This window comes from Scardinius erythrophthalmus (genome assembly GCF_964197995.2).
Source record: "Scardinius erythrophthalmus genome assembly, chromosome: 11".
Lineage (NCBI taxonomy): Eukaryota > Metazoa > Chordata > Actinopteri > Cypriniformes > Leuciscidae > Scardinius > Scardinius erythrophthalmus.
This window is the reverse complement of record NC_138231.1, coordinates 22,272,875-22,293,493: the sequence shown is the minus strand read 5'-3', so window position 1 is coordinate 22,293,493 and position 20,619 is coordinate 22,272,875. Positions and strand designations below refer to the sequence as shown.

The following is a 20,619-nucleotide window of genomic DNA, read 5'->3' as shown; positions in this document are numbered from 1 at the left end:
TGTTAATTTGAATAATCCCAATAGCCAATCACAACAGATTTAATTTACATATAGTTTTGCCGGGTCAGATTTTTAATTAACTACTTAAAGCCTGGTCCAGTTTCCTGTTTATTCGGGCCAAGAATGTTCTCACTCACTTTGGAAAAGTAACTCTTTATCTGTTTAACTGACAGCGACCAATCACACGAAGCAGTTAGGGACAGGTTTTCCAAAATAGCTGATATAGGCCTATCTGAAATATCCAAAGCACAACTGAAGCCACATTTATTTATAAAGCGTTTTATACAGTACAGATTGTTTCAAAGAAGCTTTGCAGTAATAAAAAGAAGAAAAAAAAGAAGAAAAAAAAAACTGTCAAAGCTGACAAATTCTTCTGTTACAAAACAAATTCAATTTCAGCTTTAAAGCAGATCGACGGAATATAGTCATGATTATTTATTAATGAATATTATCCATGAATAAGTCATTATTCAGATCAAGTTCAGTAACAGAGTATCAATATTACAAAGAAATACAAACAAATAAACTGTAACGCAGCTCTACAGGAGACAGCTCAAGTTCAATAACAGTGCAAAGTTCATCAATTATGTAACAAGTTCAGTTATTATAAGTAGCTCTACAGAAGACAATAGTGTCATTATTCAGCTTAAGTCAATGTTCAATGTTGATTCATTTCAGTTCATTAACATTGTCAGTGTTGTATAACTCATCCCACACTGTTGTGTTTGCACTATAGACATGTAGACGTTCGGCATTGTTCTTTCTGGTGCTTATAATCTTCTGTGCAGTCTGTTGATTTTTCTAAATTAAGTTTAGAACTAGGGCTGCAACAACGAATTGATTAAATCGATTAAAATTACGAATTTCATCATCGATTCATTGTGTCGCGCGACTATTGCGCCACTCAATAAGTCGCAGAGATTTTTGAGTATAAATGAAAAAAAGTTGAGTTGAGCGCGGAGCAGAGCAGAGCTATGAGGCGCCGGACTGGACAAAAGCGAAGCGAACTCCGCGAGCAAGCGACACAGCGTGCGAGAGACCGAGTGTGTCCGAGAGTCCGCGAGCGACAGTGCGCGAGAGAGACAAGGGGCCCTATCTTGCACCCAGCGCAATTGACACATTGTACACCGACGCATGTATCATTCTTATTTTGCACCCGCGCACAGCGGATTTTTCCCTCCACAGACGCACGTCGGTAAATTAGGAAATGAACTGAAGAGGAGGCGTGTTCCGGCACAAACGTTCCCTGGTGCTATTTTGCAGGTTTAGAAAACAATTCCGCCACTGACCAGGAAAAACCTAGTCTAAAGTCAGTGGCGCATTGCGCATGTTATTCATATGCTATTTTAAGGGCGCATGCTTGGACATAATCAATGTAGCGTGTGCACATTGCTTATCTCATCTACACACAGACACAGCAGTTCTCATTTTTAGAAAACCATACATTATTACAAGGAAAAATATTAACACAAGAGAGAAATCATTGTTTTGTCATGAAGATGTGAAAAAATAGGCATAAATCTAGCTTACACATTTACTGAAATTATTATTCGCCTGTTTAACCGAAGCTAATTTGGGTGGGTTTCTCCCATCCCCATACAATGTCACTTCTCTGTGTTTTACGGCCCTGACGAGAACGTCGGTCTCCTCGGCTGTGAACCGCTCCTGGCGCGCGCCTGGCAAATCCGCCGTTATAATAGCAATCCGCCATGGAACAAGCGTGCCTGCTCTTAAAGGGAATGTGAGATGTCGCTGTGATTAGTTTATTTAACGTTACGCCCAAACCACACCTATGAATAATGAAGCTACTTCAGACCAACCCATTTTAGATTTGCGTCGGGCGCAAGAGTCATTTATCCCGCCGGTATAATAGCAACAGCGCCCAAGACCCGCCCACAAAGTTACTTGCGTTTCGCCCTTGATACTTGCATTTCAGATCGTTAAAATAGGGCCTCGAGTGTGTCTGCGCGCGAGAGAGACCGAGTGTGTCTGAGCATTAGTAAATTGGTACATAGTAATATATAATTACTATATAAGAGGCATGGAAGTTCGATAAATGGACAACAATATAAATAAAACCAACAATTAAATTCTTACCACTGAATTAGCAGACTGTGATTTGAATCAGATAGACAGAAAATGAAAAAACTTTCTTGTCTGTCCCAAGTACCACTACAAGGGGAATATTTTTTCCACAATTTGCAGCACTGAATTTTTCAGTCTTTACTCTAAATGACTCAGAGAAACTTCACTATATCCTCGGAAAGGGTGAGCTGCAAAATACCTTACACACCATACCAGGTGGTCAACCCATTGTATTCGTTTGTATTGTTTTTATTTTATTTTATATTGTATTTATATTTTATATGCATTGTATTTATAAATAACATTAGGATAGACCAGAGATATTATCTTCTGTTATAATTATTATTATTGCTATTATTATTACCTATTATCCGACTGCGCGAGACTTGTCTTTTGTGTGCATGTGCTTGTCAAATAATGTCAAACATTTTGTTAAAGATTATAACATCTTTGACAAAAAAAACAAAAAAAAAAACAAGTTTGTGAGTGTGTATCTGTGAGTGAGAGTTTGTGAGTGTGTGCATCTGAGAGTGTAATGTAGAGAACAAGTTCTGACATTCAAACAAATGTGTTAAGTTTTCTGATTTGTATTTTTCTTAATTTTTTATAAATGATTTATTGTTCTGACAGCTCAGGTCCCTTTAAACAAATATACATGTTTTTGTGCACTTTATTTTAAAAAAGCCTATATATTTGGCAGATGTAAAGTATGTGTATGTTTTTTGTGTTTTTTTATTACTTTAACAGCTCAGGGATGTTCAAGGAGCAACCTGTTTGTGCACTTTGCACTGTGAATTTGCACTGTCAGTTCTGTTTTTGAATAAAGGGTTGGAAAGTTTTTTTTTTTTTTTATCCGATTCAGTGATCAATCGAAAAAATAATCGACAGATTAATTGATTATTAAAATAATCGTTAGTTGCCGCCCTATTTAGAACCCCTAGCCAATCATAACATAACAGAGGTTATTTACATAAAGTCTTATGCATGACTTCTGTATTCAGTCTTGTCCACTTTGTATCTTATTCTGGTTTTATTTGAGGTACATGAAAGTGACATTTCATAGTTCATTTTGTTTTTATAGGTTGTTTAGCTGTGAGTTTATCTGACATAGCTAATACCGCAAAAAAACAACAAACATCTGACTTTAAGCCATTTTGCATGACCTTTTTTTTTTTTTTTTTTTTTTTAAACCACATAGCTTGTTGAAGAGAGGTGTACTAAGAAAGGTGTTGACAAGATTACCTATCGGATAAATAGGTAAAGAAAAAAAGTATGTACTGATATTGTTGGAGAATTCATATCTATAGAGACTTAGGGGTGGGCTCTACTGACATGGGCTAGTAAGCAACCACCCAAAACTTCATATGAACTTCCTAATAACATCCACAAAAGCCAAGATTACATAAAAATCAGCACTAAATTCGGCCACACAAAATTATTATACAAAAACTATTGTAATATCACCCTCCTGGTGCATGCAGGGTAAATGTGGATGCATGCTAATGAAAGCAAAGTTTCTGATGCTTTTCATAGTTGTTTCTGCCCTGAGCGAGATGCACTCATGGCCTTTGTGTGGTCATGTGTCTCAGCAGACAGTGGAGAACAGGAAGTCTGGGGTGATGATTATTGGCTCGAGTTTCAGTAATGAGCTTGTGACTACTGATATTGTCTGCACATTTGACAGCAGGAGATGATGTTTGACGTTAATATGACGTTTGTTTTTGCGCAGATAATTTTAGTGCTTCTCTGGAGGCAATTACATTGTGTACTCCATCTCATAATACATATATGAAATTCAATCTTCAGTTTGCTATTGCTACATGTGTCTTTTCTTACAGAAGTTAAAGGCACACAGAGGCCCTTCCAATATTTCTTTATTAGAGAATGAATTACAGGAAGCACACACAAAAAAAAAGGTTTTCAGGTTTGACCTCCAAATCAAGTTTTTGTACATAATTCAGCATCCACAGACACATTGAGACTAGAAAAAAATCATTATAAAAAAATAACTTTGGTCAAATTAATCTTTGTTTAAATGAAAATGAAAAATGTGACTTTTAAACAGCATCCCGATAACAGCCTAAACCATTCTAAGCTTACAGATGAATACAAATGAATGAGTTTTACATTATGTGAACGCACAGAACTCATGATTAAAGTGTCAGTCACACCAAGAATGATAGCCATAATGATAACTATATTATCGCTGATACCAACAGTCTCTTTACTCCAACTTGCTTCATTCATGTTCTGTGAATAAAATAGCAAGGGTTTTAATTGACTACAAATGTTTTTAACTAAAAATCACTAAAACATTCTCTGAAAGTGATTCCGAAGATATTGTAATAGTTGTGGTGTTGACTTGGATATTCTAGAGTTAGATCAGTGTTTAAAAGTGTGTCATTCTTGGGGTAAATGAATGGGCCTTAAAGGGAAAGTCCACCCCAAAAAAATATAAATTTTGTCATCAGTCACTCACCTTCGTTCATTCCAAACCTGTATGACTTTCTTTCTTCTGCAAAACACAAAATGAGATATTTTGAAGAATGTTGGTAACAGGCAGTTTCGGTTTCCATTGACTTCCATTGTAATTTTTGTCTTTGACTCATTGGAATTAATTACTAAAAGTTAGGTAACACTGGCATTGACATAACGATTGCTAGATATATTACTTGTTGATCAAGAAAAGGGCCATCTCTAGGTTGTTTTTAAATAATTTAAAGGAGCCTTATGTAAGATTGTGGCCAAAACTGGTACTGCAATCACTTTCAAATTACTGTAGAGCGGTGTATCCCCTCCCCCTCCCCCCTGACTCGAAGTTGCCTAATAGGCTGCAGGATCCAGCTGTAACGTAGGCTGCTACGTAGCTGTGGTAACTAGAGCAGAGCTGGCAACCCAGGTGCCGAAACACTACTGACTTCGTGATTAGTAGATAGGTGGAGGGTGGAGCATCAGGCCAAAACACAAGATGACACCATCAACATCAGTTGAGGGCTGCAACTTCACTTTTTAAATGACAATATCCTGGCCGTACTACTGTTGTCATTGATAAGTATTACAAGTATAAGTATTGTATGTATTGCATTATACCTGTTTACATCCTGTTTTTCGGTTGAAGTCCAAAGTAGTCGATTGCCAAGTTCACGCGCGTGATCATAGGTAACTAAACCTATGCGCGTGAACTCGGCAATCGACTACTTTGGACTTCAACCGAAAAACAGGATGTAAACAGGTATTTGCGCTGGTTTAAATAACATCATTTTTATACATATCTTTCACATCTACTGCAGTCAGATTCACTCGTGTTCACTCAGAAGGAATCACTCACATTTTCTGTGCACTTGTAATGACACATCAAGGATGTTAAGAGCCTAAAAGCAGGTTTAGTACTTGCCCTATTGAAGTCAACAGGGTGCAAATTTTAAAAATAGAATAACTCGGTGTAGGCAACACCGATTTTTGTAGTTGTTTTCTGTATTGACAGCACTCCAAATGTACAATAAAATGAGCTCAATGTTAAAATTGACCAGAGTTCTCCTTTAAGCTTCGATGCTTCATGCATGCTCTGTAATAGCTAGACCACAGATACTCAACAGGCGGCCCGCGGGCCGCATCCGGCCCATCGGCATTAATTTTATGGCCCGCGTCATGCAAAAGATGAACGCACTTTTTTTAATAATTTGAGCTCAAAAGTTGCGCGAGTATTAGACAGTGTGATTTATATCTATGTATATTGCGGACGGACGATAATCCGTTGGTCGATTAATAAAAAAGAACATTCATCATCGTCATTCTGATGTGCGTGGAATGTTTAGTGAGATTTTATTTAGTTAGGCTACTTGATATCTCCGAAATGTACCATTAACTTGCGCAACAATAGTAAAACAATTAAGCGGTAAAACTGTCAGGCAACTTGTGTGTGGGGCGCGCGAGCTCGTGCATTCAGAGCTGAGCACTTTCACTGCTGATTCGGGTGACGTTAGAGCTGATCCGCGCATCTCTACTGTAGTGTGTAATTGGCCGATGATCCTCTTAACAGCATGAAAAACAAAACTTATTTTCAAATTGTTAGTGGGTTATAAACGTAGCAAAAAGCACTCCCATTACAATTACGAGCTGTCAATGAGTTCACGACATTCTTGCAAACCTCCAGTTATAACCGGCAGTTTAGTTCGGAACAGTGGCGGCTGGTGCTAAAATTTTTTGGGGGGGCACAACAAACTGAATTTTTAATTCAGGACTGAATGTAGGCTTATTGTTAAATAACAATTTATCAGTGATAATAATGTAGCTATCATTAGCCTAAAGTTTAGCTAAAACTTCAGCCGGTAGGGTAGCCAATTGCCAAATAAATCTGAATTTTTGGGCTAAATGGCGATGTATAGTATAATCTGAGTATTTAATTATTATTTTTCTATTTGAATAAAAAAACCCTGTATTTAAATTTTTTTTTTAATATTTAATATCCTGATCGATATTGTCCTACAAACAATGTTTATATTGAAGGTTATAAAAACAAACACAGTGTAACCTTGCTGTCTATCTGCAGTCTATCCAAAAAAGGGATCAAATCACATTACATTCTAACATTGCAACATTACAATCTAAAAACAAAATAATGTTTTTTAAAGAAGTAGTTAAATTTACTAAACCAAAAAAAAAAAAAAAAGCTAATATCATAAAAATACACATGTAGGTTTGAAATTCTCAAGCACATTTATGTTCACCAACAACAACAAATATTCAACAACAAATGTTTTAGCTAAATATATTTATAATTTAGTGCTAATGTATATTTTAGTCAGAATAATTGCGCTCCTATTCTATTGCGCTCCGTCTGTTCGGCGCGCATGCACGCGGGGGCGCTCGTTCACGGAAGTATAGCTTGCAGAAAGCTCGCCCACTCATGACAGCAAACTGGACTTTCTAACATTTACAGATGGAGAATATGTCCGTGAAATGTAAGTTATGCACTAAGGAAATTATTGGATGTCACTTCAGCTTATGGCTAAATACTATTAGAGGAACATTTGTTTCCACCAATCGCTGCACAAGATGAGGTTACGTATGATGACGAAAGCAGGTTAGTGCGAGCCCTCCCGGAACCCATAGAGAATGCATTGCAGTGCCTGCAGTTCGAAAAAAAAAATCTTTGAATGCAAGTCTATGGGAAGACTCTGGGCGATTCTCAGCCAGAGTGAAATCGCCCAAAAAGAGGCGGTACTCCACAGAACGTGACTCGGCGCTGATTGGACTATATCCAGAGGCAGAACAACAGTGAGTGACTGCTAGCGTAACTCTGTGGTTGAATGAGATAGTGATTGAAAAAGTCCCTTACTCCCTTACACACTTTGGTGGTGCGTCGCCCGATCGCCCTAATGAAGAAACCGCCGCTGGTTCGGAACGGGGCACGGCTCGCATGAAAAAATGATCAAAGCTGCTTTTGAGCGAATTCTGACAAACTTAAAAGTTAGATGTAGCCTACCGGGATAATAGTTAATAATAATAATAATATAGCTATATACATTTGTAAAGCGACCCTGTATAATGTCATCTAAATAAATCATATAGGCCTAATATTGAACATTTGATGTAGCCTGGCTAATAGCCTATATTAAGTTGATGAGGCCTAATCAATAATTGTTAAATATTTAAATATAAAGATAATATATGAAGAACTCTTTTCCAAAACGCGATAAACGCCATTTTTAAAGAAAGGTTTGTGCTTTCTGTTTGAGGTCTCTGTGAACGTCCGCTTTCAGAGCGCTCACGTCCGTGATGGAGAACTGTCACGTAACATTGTTTTTTCCTCATGAATGCAAACACAAAAAATAATTTTTTTATTTTTGGAGGGTGGATTTATAGCATTTTGGGGAAAAAATTGATGGAATAGCGTTTTTTAAAAAAAAAAGAAAAAAAGTTGAATTTATCATCAACAATATTGTTGTTTATTTAATAATCATTGTTAGACATGTTCAGACTGAGCAAAAAAAAAAAAAAAACATTTTAACTGGATAAATTGAATATTCACAAAATGTGTGGGTCTAGGTAAAAAAAGTTATTTTCCTGATAACTATTGAAATGGAATTATCGCGTTTTGGAAAAGAGCTCCTCATACTTCATGTTAATCTACCTTTTTGTTCCAGAATTGTACATTTTTACCATTTTTATTTTCATGTTCAGTATTATTTTAATTTGGACAAAGACTAGCAAGACATACCTTGCAAGGAGGTTTTTAATACTCTGAGTAGCTTTTTTTTCTTTTTGCTTAATATTAATAATTAATATTGCTAGAAAACTGTTAATCCACTTTTTGTTCCATATTTTTTATTTTTATGTTCAGTATTAGCATACTTTAAATTGGACAAAGACTAGCAAGACTTACCTAGCAAGGTTTTTTAATACTCTGAGTATGAACTCTCTTTTTTTTTGCATTAATATCGCAAGAAAATTATTATCCAGATTCATTTTTTTTATTTTATGTTCAGTATTACTTTAAATAGAACAAAGACTAGCAAGACTTATAGCAAGATAGGGAATAAACTGAATTTTTATATAAGTAAAAACTGTAAATATTGTCATAAATAAAGTTTTACGATGCAAGTTGTAATTTGTGGCCCTTCACATTTAATATGGTTTAAATGTGGCCCCCTTGGCATCTGAACTTGAGTACCCCTGAGCTAGACCTTCTCCTCTTTGTTTACAGGTGTGACATAACCACACAAAGGCAAATGACGTAAAACTGACACTTCCCACAATATCCAATCTGACAGCTCAAATTGTGAATAATAATTAAGTCAAGAAGATAGTTTTTATTACTTATTTTTTGCTTGCACAATAATTGATTTTTGCTCACTAAGATCTGTGATTTACTGATTAAAAGGATAGGACTAGTTAACGATAACAATTAATTGTGTAATTTAGTTTATTGTATTCTAAAATGTATTCAGTGTTACATTGTAACAACTCCTTTTTTCTACTCTGAAATATATATTTTCTCCATTGACCTTTCTCTCCACTGTGTCAGTGTCCGTTTATCCTTACGTGTCTACATGTTTCTACTTGTACCACTTTTCAATAATACCAGGCCTAATACAGCAGCCAGATGCCCTATAACATGCTAAGAATACTGAGCCCAGATAGATTTGGGTCTACTCACCACTCCCAGATCCTGATCGATACTCTGCAGCCCCTGCTCACAGAGGGAGAGAGTCAAGACAGAGAGCCTATAGAGTCGTAAAGGCCAACTTTGATTATAAATGGCACTCTGGGGAAAGAGGATGGCCCCAAGATAAGGTGATATAGCAAAGGTGTAGCTTTAGATAATGTATCTGAGTCTGTGGACTACCCTACCCACACCATCTCTCTACACATTATTTTCCATTATACTGCCATTGATCGGCTAGAGGTAATGGCCACTGGAATCATAACCCGAGGCATAACTACATTCCAGAGCAGGAAAAGTTGATTGGAGGAAAGTAACAGAAGCGCTGAGGAAACGTTTTCTTGGTTTTTACTTCGAAGAGGGTTTGCGCTTTTGTTTCACCAGGGACTGCAGAAAGAAGAGATTTTTCCCCTACGTTGTTGCACAACTGTAGTGGTTTAAAATTGGTATTGTGGTGTCAGGATGTTAGTCTGGCCTTTATAGACGGGCTTTATTAAGAACACACATACAGTACCATGCAAAGTTGTCATTTCATTCCTGAAAGTAACCCTAGTATTCTTGAAGACCCAGTGCAATGCCTTGGCCAGTGCAGTTTTCCTTTTTTTTTTTTTTGATATATTTCCTATTGAGACAGGAAGTTTAGGCTAGACAAGTGCTTAGGCAGTGACCTTTATTTTGCCATAATCTTGGAGCTCATTGTAGGGTCTGCCCTGAAAGGTACTATATACTGTATATCAACACGCTAAAATCTCTCAATTGGGAAGATCAATATAATTGTTTACTTCACGGAAACCTCCTGCTCTATTGGCACATCTCTGCAACACAGATGATTAGGAAGCGTATGATAATTGGACTCTCTCTCTCTCTCTCTCTCTCTCTCTCTCTCTCTCTCTCTCTCTCTCTCTCTCTCTCTCTCTCTCTCTGAGTCGCTGTAGTTAGTAACGCAGGGCACCTGTGTTGATTTACTGTCAAATCTTCCAGGATTATCTGTAATCCTGGAGCTTCAAAAATCTGTTTGCTGACAGCTGTGTTCTCTAACAGAACTGCTGTTTGCTGTGCACATAGTGTCCTATATAGCAGTAAGAGCTCTTTCTTTGAGGAAAAGAAGGAAAAAGCCTTTTCATTTTCTGCTTGAGTGAATTTCAATTTACAGTTCTTCTCGGTTTGTATTGTGTTGTATTTGGATATAATGCATAGCTGACTCTATATATGAGTCTTTGCCTTGGTAATTAGGTACAATATCACAGCACATCCTTTGAATGTCTTTTGATGTATTCTAGCGTATTGGGGGATTTTGCTCTTCAACAGCTGTGTTATTTTTACCAATAGGTTCAGGGCATATACTGTAATTTAAAAACAGGACTTAGAAGATATTCTATTTATTCGTTTTTTAATGCTAAATTATACTTTTTTTTTCTTAAGCATTTTACATAAACATTTACAATGTTACAAATTTTGTTTCCCCCAACATTTTTAATTAACATAAATTAATAAAAAATATTATTAAAAAAAAAATCTTAAGTTCTTAAATAATAAAAGTATGTATTTATTTATTTTTACTACAGTAAAATACTACAGTATTTTTTTTTTGATAAGCTTGGATAATTATTTACTTTACATATATCAGTGGCTCCTTACTGTATGTCTTACTTACATAATGCATAAAATGCATTGTATTACAAACAAAATATCAAAGCAAATCAGCAAAAAAAAAAAAAGATTAAATGCATATTCATGCTAAGCCATTTTCTCTAGTGAGCTAACTTTGGGGAAAAAAAGCAATTTTCCCCCCAATGACTTCTGGTCAACTGGTGTCAAACTGATTTTTAATGGATTAAGTAATAATTACCACAGTTCATACATTTGTCCTATCAGAGTAACAATAGGTGTATTTTGTCATATTAACTATGAACATATTTCACTAACATTTGACATCCAGAAAACATCTCAGTACTACAACGTGTTAAATATTTAGCTTGATAAATGTGTATCTTTCTTTAAAATAAATGCCACTCTACTCTAAATACTGCTCTAGTTTTCAGGTTGTCCAAGATCCAATTGCATTTGCCAATAATGTTTTTCTTGAACTCTAGGTGGTCTACAAAAACAACGACATACGACTGGAACTCTCTCGTCTGGCCCGCATTGCAGACCCCAAGATGAAGCTACAAGGGGATGTGGTGTTTAAATGTGAGAATGTCCCCACCTTAGACCCCATCTCCTTTGAGACGCCAGAATCCTTCCTCGGCCTGCCCAAGTGGAACACCAAGCGTGTGGGCTCTATTTCCTTTGACTTTCGCACCTCAGAGCCCAATGGACTAATCCTCTTTACACAAGGTAAACCCCAGGACAAGAAGGATCCTCGTAGCCAGAAGAGCAACAAAGTGGACTTCTTCGCTGTGGAACTTCTAGATGGAAATCTTTATCTTCTGCTGGACATGGGATCAGGAACGATTAAAGTCAAAGCCACACAGAGTAAGGTCAATGATGGAGCCTGGCACCACGTGGACATTCAGAGAGATGGAAGATCAGGTGAGTAGATTCAATTTCTCCAAAACTTAAATTTTTTAAAAATAAAGGGTTCTTCTGCACAAAGAAATTGGGTCCCTCAGATCTGCATGATGCTTAATGAATTTGCTTACTAAAATATTGTTTTAATGATTTATTTTGATTATTATTGTGTAATTGTTTTCTAAAAGCAATAAGATTTTTTTTTTCATGCCTACACTCAGAAAATAGTTTGTTCAGTGAACTTAATTAAATTAAGGAAAGCTATTCCACACATTTAATTTAGGTTGGTACAATAAGAACGAAACAAGTTAATTTAAACAAATAAAGTTTTGTTGAGACAACTTAACAAAATTAATGCACGATTGCTGGTTAGTATGACATAGACACCACAAAATTCAAAAGCATTTAAGAAACTGAGCATTAAACACTAGCATGTCTTTCCCTGAAAAAACACATAAAATAACTTACATGCAGATTAACTGCCCAGTTAGTTGTCAACAAAAGAGTTGAGGTGAATTGAACACAAAACAATTAAGTTGTGACAAAATGTCCAAAAAAAAACCGAGCATTATATCAAAACAACAGTCTACAAAAACAACAGCATATGACTGGAACTCTCTTCCAGCGCCTACAGCACAAACCCCAAGATAAAGCTACAAGGGGACGTGGTGTAAACTGAACAAGAGGCTTTTTTTTTCTCACATCCTTTAGACATTGACATATATAATTTAAAATTCAATAAAAAGTCATCTAGCAGCATAAATGTGTGGATTTTTTATTATTACTTAGGAGAATCTGTTCTGTAGAATATTACAGTGCAGAATTGTTATTATTTTGTCACAAACTTAATATTGGATAATGGACACTTTCACATTAAAGGTCCCATTCCATGGATTATTTTATTATTTTATAATGTTTCCATGGGTGCCTTTATAATGTTAGTATGTTTTTTAGATCAAAAATTGTTATAATTTAAAAATAAAAGGCATATTTCCTAGCCTGATTTCATACCCTGATCTGGACACTCTGTTTGAAGGGGCGTGTCTGCTGTGAGACTTCAATGTAAATGCCCTCTGCTGTGATTGGCTGACATGCTTGCATATGAAATATCTGGCATTACATGTGGAACTATCTGGAAAACTTTTACTATTACAGCTATTATACGTTTTTACTATTACAGCTATCTGGATTAACGAATCGTGAGAAGTTTTTTAGGTATTTAGATCTATTTCAGTCACATAAAAGGTTGCAGTGATGATGAGCATTGAGCAGATGACAGACTGTTGATCGCGTGAAAAAAGATCTTATCATTGCAACACAGTTTCTGCACTCTCACTAATGATTTCACCAATGCAAACATGAGGTATATAAATACAGTAAGAGCTTCGTTGTGCAGTGTAACAGCGTCATTGATTTCATAACGAGGTTTGGCAAGTGTCCAGATAAACTCGCGCTGTGTGATCAACAGCTTGGGCGATTGGAAAGGAATTGTTCTTTGATCGCTTTCTGTATATTAATCACAGTTTAAGTAAGATTATTTTCATCCTACTAAGAGAAACGATGTGAAGTTAATCGCTACTTCCATAGTGAATCACTACTTACTGCTTGCTGGAATATAGTTGAAATTGTCCCCTTCGTCAGTATGAAACGCTGAGAGAAGCCTGCTTGATATTATCCCAGGTTAGAAAAACAGTCCGTGGTGAAATGGACAGAGCAAACTAACAACTTCAAATTAAACTTTTGCAGTACCCGATTATAGATAAACATCAACCATGTCTGTTGACATTTCGCCATCAATACGCCTGTGTTCCTGTGGGCGGAGGTTAGTCAAAACATGGTTCTGGTGATGTCACTAATGAAGGAAGTAGAGGGGTGTAGTCCAATCGAGCCGTTTTTTGTAGTCAACTTCTGTTAAATAAAATATCTCGCTTGGCATTGAACTTTGAGCTTTATAATTTTACAGATATTATTTATACTCTAACAACAACATTACACACTAACTAAAGTTTGAAACATGGGATCACGCAGAACGGGACCTTTAAAGTCACAAGAGGCTGGCTCTTATTTTTTTGCCTCTTGTCATGTTATACTCAGTAGTCTAAAAGTCTGAGACAACACTGGAAATCTGATATTTCTTTCATTTAAACCTGGAAATGAACAGAAAGCTTTCAGGTTCTGAAACTTTTAGATCAACTAAAAGTTATGTTGTAGAATGATGATATAATATTTTAGACGCTGCACTTGAATCACTTTTCTTCTCCTTGTCTGATTAATAGCAGTCATGGAAGTCCCTTGAAACTTGTATTTCTCAGCACCAAAGGGCTGAGACAGATATATAGACATGTGGGTGTTGAGAGACCAAGAATATTTGCATAATACAGACCAGTGGAAGAACTCAGAATGCCCTCTCAATCTGACACTGCCTCCACACTGGACTATATTGATGTTTCTATTCTGAACCTCCTGCCTGCCTGTATCCTTTAGTACATAATTGTGTCAGAACACTTTAACTCACATACATAAACACAAATGAACGTATCTATTTCTATAACTGTATTTATTACACTTCTCTAGAATACTTGATTTCGTATGGTTAGCAGCATTCTGTGGTCAAATGTCAATTTTTATTCGCACACCAAATGTCTCCGCTGTATCATCATATATTACAGTCAGCCGTCTTCTTTTGGCTGAGCTTATTTTGTTAAACTTAATAGCCTGTTTTTGTTTTGAACAGGTATCATCTCTGTGAACAGCCGTCGGACTCCATTCACCGCCAGCGGAGAGAATGAGATTCTGGACCTCGAGGGTGACCTATATCTCGGAGGACTCCCGGACAACCGCGCTGGCCTGATTCTCCCCACCGAACTGTGGACCGCCATGCTGAACTATGGCTTTGTGGGCTGCATCCGTGATCTCTTCATAGATGGACGCAGTAAAGACATTCGTCAGATCGCCGAGGCCCAGAACGGAGTCGGAATCAAGTCGTCCTGCAGCAAAGTAACAGGCAAACAGTGTGACGGCAACCCCTGCAAAAACAACGGCATCTGCAAAGAGGGCTGGAATCGTTTCATCTGTGACTGCACCGGGACGGGATACTGGGAGCGAACCTGTGAGAGAGGTGAGTCATGTCATTGTTCGAGAGTAGGGTAGTCTTGCGTAGCCTGACTTCTTGCCTGCAATTTGGCTTTAGGTGGCCCATGGGCTCACCCTCAGAGGCTGAGACTAAGAGTAGGGTTACACAATTGAAATAGTCTGGTTCAGTGTTCGCTGTAAGCTGATCCTGCAGCACACTATCAAAGTTCCTCTGAAACCCTCCACCTCCTCCAGCTCCACCTGCCTAAATCTGTTATCGGATTTATGTGTGACTATTCATGAAGCAGCATATCTCGCATGCTCACAGCAATGTGTCTGTGTATTTATTGGATCTATTCCACCCAGACCAAACACATTAACATACATTAACATTGACATTTATTCGGTAACATTAGGCAGTTTTGATATATATGCTGTTTAATGTTCGCGTTATTTTACATTTACAATCTTCTATCACTTGTTTCAGCTTCTTCTTCACCTGTGTTTTGATCCAGAGATTCTGTACTATTTCAAGATGTGTAATAGCGCCCTCTACCGTATAACAGTGAAAACATGGATAGCCAGAAAATTCAGTCAATGGCGGGGAACGAGTAAAGTAAATTTGAAGTAAATTCCTAAGTGCACTACCAGTGGACTAGCCTGCAAAAATTCAGATACTCATATCTGACATATCTGTTTACTTACAAAGTTTGTAAGACAGTATATACAACTATGTGAAAAAAAAGTATTTAATTGGTTACTCAATCAAAAGAGTAAAAACAACTACAAGCCAAGTATACTTAGAATACTTAATTATACTTTTAAGTATATCTTGATCAAAATATTGAGTTCAAATATTGGCCAAATATACTTTGACTTTTGTGTCAGTATAATTTAAGTATACTTAAACCCAATTTTAAGTATATTTCTGAGAAGTACATAAAAATTAGACTGAAAATATACTTTCTCATGTTTTAGTTTAAAAGAAGTATACTAATAGCACACCTGAATAACTTTTTTATTAGGGAATAAAAAAGTTTATTCAGTGGAATAAACTTTTTTATTAGGGAATAAAAAAAAATAAAAAAAAGCTGACAGTGTGGATTTGTATCGTGCTTGTGTAAACCATAATTAAACAATTTAATTTAAAAAGAAAATGACAAAGGAACTTACTGTAGACCTGTATGATTGCTCTGTGAATGCCATCTTCTGGCGAGACAGGAATTCATTCAGTGTAACCCTCATAGTGCATTACAGAGATTCTTTAGCCATTGAGTGTACACTGGTTGTATACTCATTATCGCAATGCATCATGGGGTTGAAGGAATGGTACTCGATAGGTACTCGATAATGTCCACCATGGTTGTGGACACTACTACAAATGGCTCTCTCCTCAAATAGTGCACTAGATAAGGGTATTGGGGGGCGATTTCGGACACAGACTCTGATTAATGATGTAACTTTTGGTGGTTATGTTTGAACTTGGAAATATTAGTTATTTTATATGTAAAATAAAAAAAATTGTGCAGTGACCCCAAAACAATTTGCAGACGCAGGCTGCACTAAAAAAAGTCTTAGTAACAAAATTTAAAAGCAAGTGGCATTTTTTTAAAAGAATATAGCATTTTTTTTAAAGAATATAGCACAAGATCACTTTTCAAGCTAAATAGATTATAGCTCATTCTATAATTGGGTGTACATTTCACATAAAATGTACAAAAACAATATGCTTTTTCAATAAAAACGGCCACAAAGGACAGAGTTCTGTTTTTTTTTAAAAAATCTGAAATCTGCCTTAATTTTGGTAATTTAAAGAGATTTTATGCAAAATCCAACCGGTGTGCATATAAAATAGACAGAAGCAGCATTCTAGTTATTTAAAATGTATAATAATAATAATAATTCACAAGTATCATAGTTAACTGGACACATTAACTATTGCACACATTGTTAGCTCATGCACTTGACACTCAGTCAGTCTCCTCTGGCACATGGAAGGTTGAATTAATATAAAAAAAAAAAAAAAAAAAAAAAACTATGGCAAACAATTCATTATCATCTGTGGACACAGTCACACAGTAGGGTCATAACAAATATGTTATTCAGGAGTTGGCTGTACAGGGTAACATAGTTGACATTTTCTCTATTTTGAATCAATTTCAATGTCAAGCTTTGTCTGGCCAACCAAATGTTATTATTTCTTAATCAGGATTTGAATGTACAGTTGAATCATAGAAATATTGCTAACCATAACAATTTACCCAACAAATAACATAACATCACATGATGCTGGCCTCATGGTGTTGTGATAAACCATTTTTAGATGCAATGGGTTGTTCGTTTATTATAGTTGACAGAACCTTTGCAGACATAAGAAAAAGAAAATATAAAACCTCTGTTTACTTGAGAGGAACTAAATTCATGCAATCAGTAAAAATTGGACGAAACAAATCTCTAAAATTATTTTGTCTTTAAATGCAGTGTTAAGGGTGACATAAGAGCACAAATGCCTTTATGATACATTTTGTTTTTAAGACTGCAGCCCAACCTTTCTTTTACTATTATTTTTATTTATTTAAGCCCAGTCAGACACCCCCAAACACCTGTAATTCATAAACCTTGCTTGCCAGTATATATACTGTCTCATTTTTCAAGAACATAGTTGCCTAAATACAAAGCACAGAGTTAAACCTAAGTTCTTTAGAACAAATAAGGCTCAATCTCACTGAGTTCAGCTTCTTCTAGACAACAAGCTTTTGGATTTTATATCAGAAATGACAGCTGAGAGAATCCATGAGCCTTCAGCTGTACTGACACTGAGTGGACAGCAGTTTCTGCTTTACAGCTGAGGAGATTTTATAGTTTTTGTGTAACATTTCTCTGGAGGTTTAATAGGATTTCCCTTTCACTTCTACAGACTGTCTTTCTGCGCTCTTCGCTCAGGAGCATCCAAAAGTTAAATTGAACAAGGCTTGGAGCAAGAAAATGTTCCCATGGTGTTCAGAATTAGGAGCAAACTCACATTAAGTTTTTATGACAGTTTGTAGATAGCTGCTCCTCAGGCTATTTGGGGGATGCAGTCTTTACACAGCATGGGTGGATTGCCTCTTTTTTATTATTCTACAAATAATTTTCAAGTGTTAGCAGATGGTTCTGGCTCACTTGTGGAAACCACAGAAACCACAATTTATTTATTTTATTTTATTTTTTTAATTCAGGCAATGTAATAAATATAATATAGTATAATTTAATATATAATTTAATAATATAAATATATAAACATATATTTTTGTATAGAATAATTTTATAAAATATATATTTTTCTTGTTGTTTTCACCTATGGGCACTTTTGGTTCATTGGATGTTTAGAAAATAAACGCATGTATACATTTTTACACCCACACAATAGTTTCATTTGTTCACTGACAATGATACTGTACATCACAGAATAATTCTGTAATTGTCGTTTTTCTAAACCACAATGAATACCACATCCTCTTTGTCCTGCATATACTATTTTCATAGCTAGCATTTTATTTATCCTAAATACATAAAACTAAATAATAATAATAACCATAATTGTAACGGTTACGGTTGCTGCAATGAGCACGTAGCCTAGAAACCCATATGCAGACCGTATGCAATTGAACAATGTTTATTGTAGACAAAAAGGGAAAACAAAACCCACAAGGGGGCAAAACATGGACAGGACAAGGAGTGACTAAACTAGACTATGACTTGACAGATAACTAGACGATAAACAAACAGCAAATACAGAATCAGAACTTTCTCTAGACAATACTCTTGACAGGATACTTACAAGGTTTCACTAAGTATGATAATGAACCGGCACAGGACAGCAAACACAAGGGGATTAACCCTCTGGGGTCTAAGGTGTTTTTGGGGTCCTTGAGATGTTCTGACATGCCCTGACATTTATGCTTTTTTCAGTTGCTTATAAACATATTAATGGCAAAGGTGTAATTACACTCTATTTAGCACAAACAGGGCTACCATAATATGTGAGCAACATGTATGTACATGTTTGTATTTTTGAGAGAATAATATTTATACATGGTTATTGAAAAAACTAAAAACTAAAGTTTCTGAAATAAGGCCACAAGACACATACTAAATATGTGTCCACAAGACTTTTGACTAATGGGTGTTGTCGCCTTTTTTCTTCAAAATGATGTGAAAATCATCCTGCCTAATCATTCACATAAAACAATACATTAATTTAAATTTTGTAAGACACTTTTTGATTGGAATGGCAATATGCGCAGGGGCATCAACGATCCAACACCATCATGCATATTTAGTGGTTCACACCTGAGGAGACAATGGGGCTCCACTATAATATATATATATATATATATATATATATATTCACAGTTGGAAACAAAGTTGTTGTTGTTTTCACAAATTGTGCTTGCAAATTGTATAATATCCAAGGTAAACATTTCTAGTAATTGGAATATATTCTCTACCCAAATTTGTCACTAATAAAACACAGTAAAAATTATTTAAAGAGAATACTTATATTGACCTTTTAAGATTTTGTTTACATGTATCCTTGAACGTAGCGTTGTCATACTTGGTACGGCATCTTTAAATGTAGCCATATTCTTGCCAGTGTAATGATATAGTCCACATTTGACCAAAATCGAGTTTAAATGGACATACGTGCATATTTTACAGTAACGGTGGTCGATACGCGTTCTTCCGATCATTAATTAGAATGGCCAAGTCGCGTTTCATATTGACAGATGAATACGCTCAGTTTATTAAATAGCCTACGTCTCAGTTTATTAAATACGCTCAGTTTATTAAATGTCTCTTGCAAACTATGAAGGGACAATGAATCAATACACTCATTGCTGACCCCAGGGCCGGCGCGTCCATATAGGCGAACTAGGCAATTGCCTAGAGCGGCACTTTTGTAAGGGCAGCAAAATGTGTGCCAACCGGGAATGAACAATTCACAAAATAGGCTAGGCTATATGATCATATAATCATACATAATCAGAGAGTTGCCTTTTTCTTTTCGTTTTGAATTATTTAGTTTAAAGACTTTTCAAGCTTTGTGTATTTGATGTCTTTCTCATGTCTGTGTGAGGTATACACTGAGTTTCGTTAATGAGATGCGCTCCAGTTAACGTGCAATGCAAGTGAACGCGCGGGCGCCTCCATGATTATATTGTCTGCTATATACCGGTATTTGCTTATTTATTAAATCCACTCCAGGCAATTGGTTGATGAAAAATTTATTAAAATTAAGATACAATTTATACAAAACGAAATTCACTTTAAAGAAAGGTTTTCTACAAAACAAAACTTAATGAAGTGGTCAAAATCATGTCTGATCCGTCTCAAATTGTGCATCCTATTACTCGTGCTGTTCACTTTTCATACTTTCAACAGCATAGAAGACCTACAGACTCTATTTGTACAAACTGCTGCACATTCATTTAATTCTGAATTTTGCACACACAAATTGAAAGGCTTCAAATCAAGCTCACGGATAATTGTGCGTGCATTTATTAATCATTATGATACTAAAATCATAACAAAGTAGGCTATGCTATGTACAAAAAAAATACAGCCATTTCTGTTTTTTTCTTTTAAACAAAAAAAACAAACAAGCTGCACCTTTTTTTTTTTTACATTTCATCTTTCATTCCGAAATAGAATAATGAATGGACGAAAAAGTACACGGACCCAACATGTAGGCTATTAGCCTTTTTACCCGTTATCAATCTAAATTAATCTCGTTTTTAATTTAA

The 20,619-nt window shown here is 35.9% G+C and overlaps 1 protein-coding gene across 1 annotated transcript in view; it reads left to right on the top strand.

Moving 5' to 3' along the window:
• The window catches only part of nrxn3b (neurexin 3b), a gene marked incomplete at its 5' end in the record, with an annotated part of 546,227 nt that overhangs the window by 35,486 nt on the left and 490,122 nt on the right, over window positions 1-20,619 (top strand). Inside the window, 2 exons of the mRNA XM_081377757.1 lie at window positions 11,344-11,782; window positions 14,496-14,879. Coding sequence (XP_081233883.1) covers window positions 11,344-11,782; window positions 14,496-14,879 — 823 coding nt within the window. The remainder of the gene's footprint in view (window positions 1-11,343; window positions 11,783-14,495; window positions 14,880-20,619) is intronic.